The sequence below is a fragment of the Sparus aurata genome, chromosome 17 (assembly GCF_900880675.1).
Source record: "Sparus aurata chromosome 17, fSpaAur1.1, whole genome shotgun sequence".
Classification (NCBI taxonomy): Eukaryota; Metazoa; Chordata; class Actinopteri; order Spariformes; family Sparidae; genus Sparus; species Sparus aurata.
The window spans coordinates 11,031,233-11,046,217 of NC_044203.1; the positions used below are offsets into that span (position 1 = coordinate 11,031,233).

A 14,985-nucleotide genomic window follows, 5' to 3' on the forward strand; every position below is an offset into this window, starting at 1 on the left:
AAGAATTTTGGTTGATAACATTAAAAACAAATGGAAATTATCAATGAAATGTGGAAAAAAAAACAGTTTGGATAGTATGTCAAAAATATCTACCCCGAGTACTGTGTTACAGCAATGTCTATTGAAGTTAGCATGCTAACCAGTCATACCCTGCCCGTCCTGTCTCGCAATACCACTTTCTACCTCAAGGGGTGATAGTGAGTCATTGCAGCATCAAGTCTTCCCTCAGTCCCACAGAAGATGGTGAACACTTAGCGTTTCCCCGAAAGGTGTAGTCTAACCTCTCGTCAATCACGTTGAAGGTACTGCCCCCGGTTAGACCGTTTAAGGACAGGTAATCAATGAACGGAGCAGTAAACGTTTCGATAGCTGATTGCTCTTGGAAAGCAACCATTATTACGCCCACCAACACTTGCTCCAGTCAAGAAGAGAAGAGGTGATAAAAATAGAAGCAGTGGTGGTCATCTCCATGCGAAAATGAGAAGCTGCTGACATGAACTGAGTGCTCTGTGCATTGCGTCCTTCTAATAAAAGGAGGTATAAAAGTTTCAGGATGAGAGATTATTGAACACTTATTGAAGATTGAAGATTCAGGGACTTTAGGTTTTTTGCCAACCACGAACCACAGAGAAGAATTGGCTATGGAAACCCAACCGTGCATGTTTCCAACCAATATGGCATGACAGCTCTGTTGACACACCAAAGATTTTTGATCTCTGGAGTCTGTAATGTGATATCTTGAAGACATGGTATCAGACATCACTCCAACTTCTACAGACGCTGGAAAAGCTATGGTACACCAAGTGGAAAACACGCTCTGTGCTGTGTGTGTCATGGCTCATGAGCCGTACCCATTCTTCTTATGGGTACGGTTGGTACCACTGCTTTTTAGGAGCAAACTGCAAACTGCACCATAAAGCACAGCTAGTGGCCAGTGTTGGGGGTAATGGTAATATATTTATTTTAGTGGTAACGGAGTTACGTGTTGCTAATAATATTTCAGTAATGTATTACCTCCGTTATGTCACATAAAGCGTTACAATCCGTGTTACTGACCAAAGTGAAGCGTTTATTATTGTTGGTTTATAAGAATCCATCCACACCATCATGACCATATTTATATAGGCTCTGCGTGTGTTTAATACAGCCGTGCCTATAAGTTCTTTGTTCAATGTGGGTGTGCCTGAAATGAGCCATATTACATATGCCTAATGATGAATCCTAATCCTTAGAGTGCACTTGAATTTATGCTTGTGTGTACCTTGTTCTGTGGACTATAATAAAGATTTGTGTCTTGTCATGTCATTATAGGCTACATCATAGAGGGTATAGGTTTCATATGAATAATGAATGAATTCATAGCATAATCAAACATGTTTATTCCTATCTCATATTATATCAGTCTATGATCCTTTGTCTGCTTGCTCATCCCTGTGTCCAAGGCCATTCGTTTGTTACTCTACACAGACAGTAATATTGTAAGGTAATTTTGAAAGTATCTTGCCCGACACTGCTGGTGGCCGGGTACTGAAGCAGCGTTCTTTTATATTTGATGACTTGAGTGTGAAGTTTTGCATGCTTTTCTATCTTTTCTGTCTCTATCAGATAAATGGTAAATCTGGCATTGGGATAACACCAGGATCGCCACTGTAACACAAGAGAAATCACCACAGGCAGCACATTGAAAATATCCGGTGGCGTCTATTTCCTGAAGCCCCATAGACGACTACTGATGACGTATGAGGATTGTGAAGAGCTGTCCCATGTCGTTGGGGTTGTTTTTTCGACCACTACCCCCTAGAAACTCTGTTCTGACTGGGGGCCACACAAAAAGGAGGGGTTGGGGTGAAAAGTGGAAATGTTATTCAACCTTAGGCTTTACTAACCGTTTTGTTATATAGAATGATGAAGTAAAAAGACTGGGGAAGGGAAAGATAAAGCAACTTTGCTTGAAAACTTTGCTCTCAAGAAGTATTAGAAGGCGGCTTTGCATGCGTTTCCTTTGTACTGTAGGTGTTGTACACAAGAAGTCTCCTGGCAATCTGTCTCAAAGGTCCCACTTCAAAAATAGAATCAAGTCTGTTTCTATTGCAACCAGTGATGACATAATCTTACCAATAACTATGATTTTTCCTTCAACAAAAGCCTCTAGGGTCAGGTCCAACTTTGAGCTTTACAAACACCATGTTCCTACTGACAGTCCGTCAGACTTTGGGACAGACGGTACACATTTCTGTCGTATCAACTTTCATAGACAATGATGTGCAGCTCCCCCACGCCGGAGCTGGAGAATAGAAATGTTGCCCATGTTTTATGGGGAACAAAGTATCACTCCTGACTCGGAGACATGCTCCCTGTTTGCCATGGAGGGTGTAAAGCGTGTGAGCCTGACATGCAATGCTCCCTCAATTAGGGCTGGAAATTATTTCGTTGCCACACAAACTGGGAGCGCTTACGTCAGATGGGACTGAACTACCCTCTGTGTCCAACAGGATGTCACTGGTACACAAACACCCCGTCGAGCCCAGAGCAAGGCAAAATTACCTCCGCTGGACCGAGAGTGTTTTTGTCTCTCCCCCCACCTTCTCCCCTTAGCAACCATTTGTCAGCCCCAACAGTCAGAATTAAAACCAACCCTGGCCTCATTTTTCATTTTAAGAAACGGATGCTGACAGTGAAAGAAGAGCAAACGTAAAATATCCTGCTCATTTGTGTCTGAGGGAAAGGTCTGACAGGCAGACGGGCAGATGTACATGTGTTTTGTGTTTTAGTGCTGTTGTGAGTGCTCTATTTGGGCTTAAAGAGGCAGTGGACCACAGCATGGAAACCCAAACAGTATACGCTGTGCAGTTAACCGCGTTCAATCTCATGGCACCGGTGAGCTAATGTACAGTGCATAGTTTGTGTGAGTGTGGGTGAACTCGTGAAAGCACACTGCTCAGAGGTAAATGTTTGATGGGGTAATGAAGCTTTGGATAAATGGAACAAAAACAGCTGGTGTTCTCCATCCGCCCCTTGTGATTCTAGAAGGCAAACACTGCTGTCTGTGTTTTTAAAGGAAAATACAGATTTCATTCAAGATCAGTAGTTTATAGGCAGTAAATCAAAGGTATGCCCTACTATTCAATATGATATAGGCCTCAATTCTGCCCTTAAGGTTAAGTATTATCATAATCTGTTCTATGAAACACAACACAATGTGAAGGATTAACCAAAAAACTACTGAATTCAAAAGCCTTTTTCCAAAGTCCTTAGCATAATTTCACCCCATCACAAGGAAGTAACAGTCATGTCCTGACTTGATGTTCCAAGAACATCTGACTTCGGTGATCCTGTTCAGATCCGAACTGGATGGTGGGAACCACGACACGGTGGCCACAAGTGTCCGTGGGAGAATACAAAGCCTGTTCTATCACCATGTCAGACTCCCGTTCTATATGACAGAAAATAAAAAAAACGCCATCTTATGATTATGACTACTCATTTTTACATGACACCATACATATCTTTGAACTTGAACATAACTTGACCTTGAGCCTTAATTTTAACTACACACCTGTAAAGTTTCGTGACTGTACTGCACGGTGATGACACTTTCACATTGACCAAAAGGTGTCCACAGAAAGACGGACGACATATATCCACCTGGAAAAATCCTCAAAATCGCCTCTGTGTTGGTTCCTGAACTAACCTGTCCCCAGGACTACATTTTGCCATTATGACACACACACAACACGCAAACACAGACTCACAAAGTGAAACATTTCCAGCTGACGCTGTCACGGCTGGTACCAATAATAATAATAATATGATCCTGTTTAGCATTAGTATGTCCTTACTTTGTTTTTCAAGAACTGAACTCACTGATCCTGCTCAGATCTCAACTAGATGATTGAAGCCCAGATAATGTGGCAACAAGTCTGTTTAGGAGGATACACAGCAGAGAACTCAGCCCGTTCCACCAGCCTGACAAACTCCAGTTTTATGAGAAAAATCAGCTACTTTAAGTATGTAAACGAGAACTTCATATTTAAGGCGGAAAGTTTATTAGTGGTCACTGTACGGCTGCTCTTGCCATTTCCTAAATCAAGTAGTTGAAAGTTGATCTGGCTCTCTCCACTTGTGACAGGCGACAGCTTTCTCGGCTGGGTGAGAGAGTTGTTGGAGGTTACCGTCAGCGTTGAGAGAAGTGGTGTGCCGATGAGCAACTTTAGGAGACACACTTCCTCGACCCTCCAGCCCCAACCACCATGCCATCGTCTATTGTACTGGCGTGGGTACTTTTATGTGTCAATTGGGTAGACATCGCCCAACACTGGTCACGTCATGATCCAAGTAAGGAGTGGCAACGTGTAGTCATGGAAGTACCAGAGGATCGTAGAGACACACTACTGCCTGTAGTATTCAAGCGTCATGTTATCAGAAGGTCACTGGTTCGATTCCCCTGGTCTGCATGTCGAAGTGTCCTTTGGCAAGATGCTGGACCCCAATACTGCTCCTGATGTGCTGGTCGGCACCTTGCATGGCAGCCACCATCAGTGTATGAATGTATGTATGAATTACTGGAAGTCGCTTTGAACAAAAGCCTCTGCTGAATATAAATGAGACATGACTGCAGATATAGTTCTTTCTCATGACAGGATTTGGGCCATCCCCGTTGTAAAAAGACCAAATCATCTGAATCCATTAATACGTTTGCATGTAGTTTGCTAAATTCTTAGTAACTGCTGCAGCTGGTTTCAAACTAGTGATTTAGTAAATTAAGTTAATTAATCTTTTAAAATTTATTATAGGTACTTTGGTTTTTATGTGTAAATTGGTTTACACATCTTTTTATCGAGAAATGTTTGTGAGTTTCTATAAATGTGGTTTATAATGAGTAGAAATGTCAGATTATGCTAACCTACCTAGCATGAGATCAATTAGCAAAACGTATTCGCATAGTGTTTTGTTATTTGAGGTATGTTGTTTTATATAAGTGAGAGGTTGCTAACTTTTCCAGTTCACAGCAATACTGAAGAGCATTTTAGCAAGTATTGGGTCGGCTGTGTCGACTTCACTCCATACCGTCTCCTTTGCGGTCCGCGCTAAAATGGGTCGGGTTTAAGCTAACAAGCTAACAAAACGTCTGTCAGTTGTTTCAATAAGCCCCACAACAGTCAAATGTGGCAATTAGCAGAAATATTTAGTAATGAGGCTCTATCAAAGGAGCTATTTTTTGTTGCACAACCTGTTTCCATTTAGCGATGCATAACTTTGAAAACACATACAAATAAATTAAGCTTATTTGGAATTTACGAGGCTCAGATGGTGAGGCTTACTGAGGGTTTCACGAGAGGTGACTTTTTGATTTGAAACGAGCGACAGAGCCAGCGCCAGCAGTCATTACTGCAGGCATGTCCAACACAAATTTTGTCATGTAAACCTGAACCGTCAAAAGCTGCGGCTGTGATATAGTGTTTGCCGTTTGCCCAATTTTGCTTATCAGCGAAAATGAGCATGTTTGTCAGGAACGAGTTTCTAATTCAATTATTGCAGCAATGTACGAAAAAGGGCGAGCAACCTGCGGGGATGAAATGAACCAAATCAAATGAGCATTTTTTTGTGTCCGCCACGCACCATTTAATTTACCTTCGTCGTAATTTTAACCTCAGGACGAACTCTCCCAGGCTGTATCTTATTATAATCAGCTATCAAAATAAAATATTCAAAGGATGTTGTATAAAATCATAGCAATCCCATGAATGTGTAATGATGCTGTAAAACATGCCCCCGCAACCATTAAAAATGCACAGCAGGCCACATTACAGGCTGAGCGGTTCTATGATCTTCAGTAATCTTCGGTTGTATGGTTCGACATCCACCAGAGATTCCTCACCCCCTGTAGCTTCGCGTCGTGACCTACCACCCCTGACTTTAGCGTTTCATGTAAATATAGTGTGTAATGACACACTGTCAGAGCACAGATGCTATTATGGCCTTCCTACCAACCAGAGGTCATCCCTGCCACCCCGCCCAAAAGAGGGGCCGCCTCACCGCGGTGGTTAAAGGCCCTGCTTTCACCCAGACCAAAATGACAGACAGGACTTTATCTTTACATTTCGACCAGGGTTTGTGGTGGAGAGTGCTGAGAATCCTATCTGAAACTTTACAAGGATTTAGCAGATACTCGCTGATTAGTGGAATTGTTTCATTTTTTTTTTCTTCACAGGCTAAACCATCTGAGTCTTTGCCCTCTTTGGTCTGTGATGGCTGATCATGGGTGCTGTAAACTGCCCAAATGTTTAAACGATAGGTGAGATTGAGTCCGACATATCTTTTGTTTTACGATTATGAGAAGCAGGGAGAGAGCGTTTGGTGCAGACGCATGTATCTAATACATTCCACCTTTGAGTCAGTCCAAAAAAGACATTTACAAATGCCTCCCTTTGAAAGTTCAGATGTTGATCGGCTGTTTATGCCTGCTCATTGTTACCGCTGAGTACAACAGGCCAGTTATATCACAACCGTTCCAAATGTATTTATTATTACAAGCCACACTTCAAAATACATGCTACCAGCTGGTTTCATTTAGCAACAGAGTGTATTATTTGGATAACCAAAAAAAAAAAAAAAAATGTGAGTGGTGCAGTTCTTTTTCAACTGCACACAAAGCTGTTTCCATCACTTTCACAAATTGTTTAGAAAGTGACATATTGAAAGCAGTTGCACCAAAAAAATGGGCACGTCGCACACACCGCAGCACACATCTTGATCTCTATACTTTAAAAAAGTTTCCAAATAACACAAAGAAATAGCCAAAAGTACAAACTGTGTAATGTTCATGATTGTTATCAGAAGACGATCCAGATGCCTGCGTTACATCAAAAGCTTGGGACTCTCTGGTGTCCAGATACTGTCAAGACACATTTGCACTGTACTCCTCTGGTCTTCAAAAGCCCAGTGTGTGCCACAGGGGAAACATCGCTCGGTTCATTCATTAGTCCCACTTTGAAGTCCTTCTTACCTTTTCTCCTAAACTCCACTGATGGGTCGAGTTCAGCGCTTCAGACAAATTAAAAGCAAAGACCTTGAGGCACAGGGCCGCGCTAGTCTAGCTCGTCCGTCTTTTGCCTCCACTGTAAACGTTTATTAGCGAGCTGATTATTCTTTCCCCACAGGCTTAAAAACTGCGCGAAGAGTGATTGGCCATCGGGCAGGAAATAGTGTACACACTGAGGGTAAGCAAATGAGAGGGGCTGTCAAAACTACATCAGCAACAACTAGCGTGCTTGTTTGTGAATGGTCAAATGAACATGTGGGAAATGACTGACACATGGAGAAAATGAGCAATGCCACAATAAGTCCTTTTAGGTTTACATTTCACAAGGTGGCACTTTCCACTTGTTTATGTTTCCTTGTGTGCAGTCAGAGTGGTTAAAAATGTGCAGGGGACCCCCTGAGGATGAATGAGGTGGCGGTCATACTTGGTGGGTTGAGGTGAGTGGATGCTTTTCAAATAAGATGAACCAGCACAAAAGAAAAACAGATGAGTATGGGAGTGAACAACAGTTGCTCAAACAGTAATTATCTGTCACAGTTAATTGTGAAGCTAATCCATCAGTGTGAACGTTTAAATTAAAGTCATTTGGATGTAATACTCATTTCATCCAAACTCTACCACATTACACATGCAGTCAAAATCAAAATGTGTATATTATCAACAGATCAGTGTGAAAGGGGTCTCTCGTAGTGACAAGCCCACAAAGAATTATTACCGTTTCTGAAGTTCCCCTGAGCTCTACAGAGCGTTTCGGTGTCTTTTAGAGCTTGTTGTTTTGGTTTTACTGCTGGCAACTTCATTGTTTTTGGAGCCTGGAGCAATTTTTCAACTAAAACCACTGATAAACCGACTATACGCCAACTATCCAGCACCAAATGGCACTAGTGGAGCATTTTAAAAGTTAAAGGGCCAAGCATTTCCATCAGGCATTAGGACTGAAGAAGAGTTGAAATTATATTGAATGCTGAACTGCAAGTGTCCAGAAACACAAAGTTCAAATGAATGCTAATGTTGTTTTGTATGTGCCAGATCTGTATTAAGGCAGCAGTTTTCTAACGTTTGCCATGAGAACCTTGTAAAGTGGTAATATCTCACAAGAATGTTGTGTTGACAGCTTGTTTTGCTGCCCCCAAGTGGTACAAATTATACATTCATCCTTCTTTGGTTAAAATCAGTGGACATTCATGGACCCAGAGGATAAACCCTGATGAGCCCGTCATAAATATCTGCTTGTACATGATTTGTAACAGAATCCAAGATTACAGAAAGCTTATGATTTTATATTTCTATATTATTGGTTTTGCTTTACACTTTTCATGCTCCCCAGAGGAACCCTGTCAAGTTTGATGATCAGCCATAATTCTGAAACCACTACGCAAGATAAGTAACTCATGTATGACGGTTCTTACCGGCCGTTTAGCTTAAACTTTGCTGTAAATTATCTTGACCCAAACAGGAGCAATCGCTACTGAATTTGGGAATTTTGGACCACCCTTCTTACAGGCTTGCCAAGCACATTCATAGTCTCCAGATGAGGAGTCATTTGGATATTTTGGATTCTATGACTTGCTCTCTGAGGGCAAACTTAACATTTTTTGTTAGGTTTGCCCTCATATCATAACTTTCAGTGTTTACCCACTCCATCTAATTCTGCCACAGTGTGAGGAATGCTGCAGCCTCATGAGGTTAGCATGCTTTACACTTTTACTCTTGGTTTTCCCTGCGCACACGAGCTGTCAAGAGTGGTGGAGCAGTTATGGATGCCATCGTTTCTCGCCGGTGTCTTCTAATAGAAACTCCAACTCCTGACAGGCAGTTTTCATTGTCATTTAGGTAATAGTTTACCTAGGATTCATTATTCTCAGAAACGTGCAGTAAAAGGAAACGGGACTCCAACAATAGTCGCGATTGATTCCACGACTCCCCATATCCAAACTTTAAATGGCAAGAAATGGACAAGAAGTTTAACAAGGAACCACCGTTTTCTGATGGAAGCACTGATAAAATGGAAAGGTCTTAAAACTTTACAATAGGACAAAAGTTCATACAGTGGCCATGATGTTAAATTCTAGTTTTTTTCCGCAGTTGTACGATTTTACATCTTTAAATCAAAGTGCTTTTGCAACGGAGATAAGTTCGTCTCCTGTTTGGCCTAGAGGGTGCACAGGGTGAGCAGCTGGCCAAGAAATCAAAAGTGAATGTAATAAATGTGTTCAACAAGTTGTAAAATTTGTCTTGGAACTGTAAAATTCTCAGACTTCATCAGAAGATTTATCAAATGTGAAGACTTTGCCAGTCTGGTATACATTTCTCTTGATCCTACGACCAGCTGTAACCCCTTGGGTAGCTTTTTGCTGCCAAAAATAACAGTAAAATACAAACACATTCAAAGTAATGCAAATCACCAAACATACATTTTTCACCAATTTCTAGTTTATTTTCCTTAAAAACCAAAGGTCCATTATATTAGTACAATACGGGCCAGTTCATGTCAAACTAAATAAAGATTAGAGCAGAGCTGAACACATTCAATCAAAAGCAACAGCACAGAAAGGCAGACAGTCACAAATTCAACTAAATAATCCCCACAGTATCCACCTCTTACCTCAGAGGAAATTAAATTATGTGCGTTATGTTGATTTTAAAAATGATTTTCACCACAGAGAGCAGATGAAGTTATTTTCCCCTTGCAACAGAATGAAGTTCACTGATCCAGAGGTACTGTAACAGTCTTTTAGCTGGAGGACACAGGGACATGGAGCCCATCTGGATACTGCTTCCTGATTGGATGGTCAACAAAGTGTCTTTTCCTGGCTGCTCTCCACTGATTGGATGAATGGAGAGGAAAAGGAGCGAGTGTGGAGCTCAGGGCGACCAGAAGTTGGCTCTGGAAGAGGAGAGAGGTTCAATAAGTCAACTTCCACAGTGGATGGCAGATGAGGAGGAAAAGAAAAGCTGGATGGAGATATCCATGCTGGTGTTTTATGTATTTTATTATTGACTGCTCGCATTTTATTAATCCATGCCAACATCTTAACGGCCATAGCTCAAGACGACACCGACAAAGCGATGTTTGGTGCAAAGGCTCAGAGACAGAAAACTGCAGCTCAGCTCAGCTCTCTGTCTCTGTTGAGACAAAGTGAAGCCAGAAATCTGGGTTTAATCATAGATGCTTATCTAAATTTTAAAACCCCATCGATCATTTCACAAGATCAGCTTTCTCTCAAAACTAAAAGGCCTTCCATCAAATTCACACTGGCAGATATTAATCCATGCATTCATACCAAAGATTAGACTACTGTAATGGTGCATTCAAGGCCCACACAAATTCAAGGAATTCAAAATGTGGCTGCATACTTTGTTACCGGAACTAAAAAGCTGAAACACATTACACTTGCTCTTAGATCTCTGCACTGACCCCCCCTTTCAAAACTAGAATTTGATGATTGATGATCTGATTTGATTTTAAGATTCTGCCCACAACTTACAAAGCCTTGCATCTCATTATATAAGAGACTAATAAAATACAAAAGCTAATTAAATACAAAAGAACTCTCTGGTCCACAGGCAGTGGCCTCTTAACCATCAACACCTGTTGATATGCATATTTATTCACTGCACTTGCCCTTCTACAAATGTAGTCACTTCACTAAAGCACATTCTGTTGCCATGTGTATGAAATGCGTTTTATAAATAAAGTTTCACCTGACTTGACAAATTCAAAAGCGATTTCAGTCTGAAAGACTCACTGCCCCCTCTCAAAGGACTATTCAACACCTCTGCACCCAATGAAAGACAATAACAAGCCTCCAGAGTGAGATAGCAGTGTGAGGTTACGCAACCTGACGGGGCATATCCATGACATGTCGGCCCTGTTAACACTAGGCACTACAATCAGTCTTGGGTGGTCTGATTACAAGTCGGCAGCTCTAAATGCAGGTGTGAATCCACCCAAAACAGATGCTGTGGAATCCTCTGTACATTCAGGCTTCACATTCAGGGGCTTCAGTGTAGGTGAAGCATGTAAACATAAACACATCCCCCCCCCTTTTGTCGATGTGAAGAACTGATGGGGGGTTGCAACAAACCATTTTTATCATTTACCTGACAAATCTATATTAAAATGTGATCATACTTTGCTTTTTTCCAGCTGACGGTTTACTGTCACAGAAGACAGAAACAAACCAAAAAGAAAAACACAACAGCTCTAGATTGTTGGCTTGACTCGTTGCCCAGTCACACTCCAGTCAGACCTGAGCAAGATATCAAGCCAATATTAATTCCAATCTGCATTTAGGTGTCAAGCTAGCTAAACTGAGTTTATATTATGTATAACTAAGACGGACAGGTATGTTAGATAGGTAGGTTCATGTTAAATCATAACACGGGTAATAGCCTCATTCCCACTGTGAACTTGTAGTCCAAGAAACTACTTTTAAAAAGGAACCACAAAATTATTTCAGTCTGCTGCTGTTGTTGTTGTTCAGCTTTATTGAAAAGCAATGGCTGCGACTATACAACAATGATGATATTGATCTTTGCTAGTCCATCCGGAGGTCCCTGCAGCTCCTTCAGAGTTTCCTACTCCCAGGGGAAAGTTCCTGCAGAGGATAGTGGCTGAAGTGTGTAACCGATATGGACTTGTTTATGAAATAATGGTGGTTTAAATATCTTAAGTGCAGGAACAGTATAAATTCACTTTATTTTGTGTTATTTTGCTTATTTTTTAGAATTACATTTGAATTTACAATCTTATATAAACCCTTTAATGTTGTACTAAAGCCCTCAGTGTTGGCTTCTGGACAACATGTTGCAGAAGCATTAAATAAATCATTATATCATTCACTGCAGGTAGCCAAACAGAAAGTCACTGTCAGTTAATTGTTTTAAAGCATATATAGTCTGTATCCAAGTGCAAAAGTGCATTATCGTCTCTAACACTTCGCCTGGAGTGTGTATTAGCCTGTGATGTGTGGATAAGATTAAACTCCATGTCTGATGGAGGGTTCCATTAAACTAAAGTCACAGAGTCTGTGAGAAAAAAAAACACAAAATTGTCTCTCTACTGATGACTGTTACTGATGGCAGGTTATATTTTTCATGTCTTCACACCTACATTACTGGAATATATAATGCAGATTACAGGGGAATTGTCGGCAGGCCGTAATATACATTAAGTGTATGGAAATTGCACAATGTCCTTCAAGGGAAGCCGTCAGATCTTTCCTACCTGACAGGGGCTCAGTAGTTGATCATCCTCTTGATGGCATCGAAGCACTTCCACTTGTCTGGGATGTAGAAGGGTTCAAAGATGTGAGGGAAGGGGGTGTCGTAACCACAGACCCTACTGATGGGAGCCTCCAGGTTAAGGAAGCACTCCTCCTGTAAGGATGAAACAAAACACAGGAAAGGACAAACAGTCATTATAGGTTGAATGCTGTCAGTTCTCAAAACATCATTCACTGGACCGGGAAGCCACGCTAACATGTTTGGACTGCGAAAAGCCCTCATCCTCAAATGTTTCATACTTTTATAACGACATAGACGGCTTCACGTAGGCTGCTGTGTCAGCACGAAACAAGACAAAACTGGTTCTTCAGAACAGATCACACTTGACAAATCAATTCTATTTTTACTGCCAACTATGATTTATACGCTAAAAGCCCAAATGGTTCATTCAGGGTCATCAGTGCGGGCCAGTGTTCAGGCAATTTGAGTGCAAAACAAGCCGTGACTTGTGTCTCTATAATGGCTTGTGACCTCTTCCCATGGAGACAAAGCAGAATGAAGTTGGCCAAAACACTCCAAATGGGACAAACCCCCTGAGGAGTTAAATGAACACACTTGGACGCGTGCACACAGATTTGCAGAAACAGACCTGAAGTACCCTCTTTCAGATTAAATGGACCTGCAAACAACTCAAGCAACCAAAACAAAAGCACCCCTCGTTGACTCCGAGGAAGTTGCAACAGCCCGGTCTTTGTGCAGGCACAAAATGGATTTTGACCCGTTTATTTTTTTTTTTGTGACACCGACAGCATCACCATCCATGTAATCACACATTACCAACGCGCCAACTGGCTGCCATGAAGCAGTTTGCTGTTTGGCAGGGCAGGACTTGCATGTTTCACACTATGTTTTTCATTTCTTATAAAACCTCTGGCATAGTCCAGGGGGAATGTCAGACTTGATGAGGAGCCTTTTGTACTTTGGTACTTTCACAGCCTATAAAAATGCAACACAAGAAGACTGTGAGGCTGTGCTTAGGCACAGTGGTGCTGTGAGCTAAATGGGAATGTCAGCATGCTAACATGCTCTCAATGACAATCCTAAAATGCCGATATTTAGTAAGTATAATGTTTGCCATACACATCACCTTAGTTTGTGTGTTAGCATGCTATCAGTCAATTCCTCATTCACCAAAGTAATCCTATCAATAGATGCTGAGATGTTTCACTATGAAGTGAAAAATGTGAACTTTTGGTGGCACTAGATGTCAAGTCAGAATCAACACAGTTATTAGGATTCATTCTCTGGGCATCATGACAATCTACTAAATTTCATGAAAATCCGGTTTTAGAGTGTCTAGAGAAGTTTCCGACAATTTCCACCTGTTCATCTAAACATGTATTTGCCAACTGTTTCTATTCATATGGATACTATTATTAAGTGTTGTAATTGAGATCCAGACCCACCATGTATTGTGGAAAGTTTTTTGGACTACATTACATCACATTATCGGCATCAGTAAAAGGAGGAGGACCCTTTCTGGCTCTCACTCATGGAGAGGGATGCCGTTTTCCGGGGGGGGGAGTTCACTGAAGTCACAGTTTGGAAGGCTAACCGCCGCAGTGACTTTTCCTCCTTAAATTTGGTGATTTATTTCAATTGAAGTTGCCAGAGATAGTAGCCCCATTCACACTGCCCTCCTCTGTGTGAAAGTTTCAGATGTGGCGAGGGGTGATATGTCGCTGCAGCTCTGATGCGCCTCCTGGGGTAGTATCAGAGACGCAGCAGGGACGAACTGGTGCCTGTGTGACTGGATAAGCCAGCAGCGCGAAGAGGGGGGGGGGCGTGTCGGTCTGATGGTGTTCACAGTGTGATAACTAAAAACAGATCCTTCACGCAACAAAATAAACGGAAATGTCCTACAGAGCATTGTTAGAGGACCAAACAACAGTAACGTAGTAACTGGTAGTGTCTTTGGCAGCTTATATGGGGAAAGAAATACGCCAGTCATCCTGTCTGTCCTACCGACTCTTTGTCCCATTTCTGCCTGAAATGTTCTTCGGGCAGATACTTTTTTCCCCTCATATAAGATGCCAAAGACATGACCTGCTACCCCCATTACTGTTTTTTGGTCTTGTAACGTTGCTTTGTGGGTTGAAGTGTGGGACATTTCTGTTTTATTTGATGAGTGAAGGATCTGTTTGGGTGTCAGACAGTGAATGCCATCAGAGCATCACACCCCTGTCCCACACTGCCTGCCTAACCTTTAACACAGACGTTGTTTCGCCTCCGTTACTACCTACGCTGGCGGAGAGGAGGGCTGAACGAAACTGACCCCCCATTCGGCCTCTGTAACTTTCAAACAGATGGCCAGGCGGAATATCGGCAAAAGATACCCACCATGAAATGGTTAGTTGAAGTTAGCCTGTGATTGGGGGGATAGACAGATGGTTCCTCCAATCACATGCCAATTCATCTTTTGAAAGTGCCTGCCCTTGCCAGGTTACAAAAGTAGTGGACAGAGATTTGCCAACATTGCCATCAATAGCACCATGTCTTTAGCATTGCTAAAATATCAGACCACCATTTTACAGGGTGCTCAAATTGTTGCCCTTTTTCACACATAATGGACCCTAAAACAAGGTTAATATCAGCCTAATAAAAAGCCACAAAAAGCCAGTGAATAGAAGCCAGCCCAGTAGTCGTGAGGTCTT

The 14,985-nt window shown here is 41.8% G+C and overlaps 1 protein-coding gene across 1 annotated transcript in view; it reads right to left on the reverse strand.

Moving 5' to 3' along the window:
* Positions 1 to 9,453: 9,453 nt before the first annotated feature.
* bckdhb (branched chain keto acid dehydrogenase E1 subunit beta) overlaps positions 9,454 to 14,985 on the reverse strand; it is a 54,410-nt gene continuing 48,878 nt past the window's right edge. The window contains exons 10-11 of the mRNA XM_030394830.1: positions 12,273 to 12,424; positions 9,454 to 9,929 (exon numbers count right to left, since the gene is read on the reverse strand). Of these exons, the coding sequence (XP_030250690.1) occupies positions 12,284 to 12,424 (141 nt within the window). The 3' untranslated portion in view covers positions 9,454 to 9,929; positions 12,273 to 12,283. The remainder of the gene's footprint in view (positions 9,930 to 12,272; positions 12,425 to 14,985) is intronic.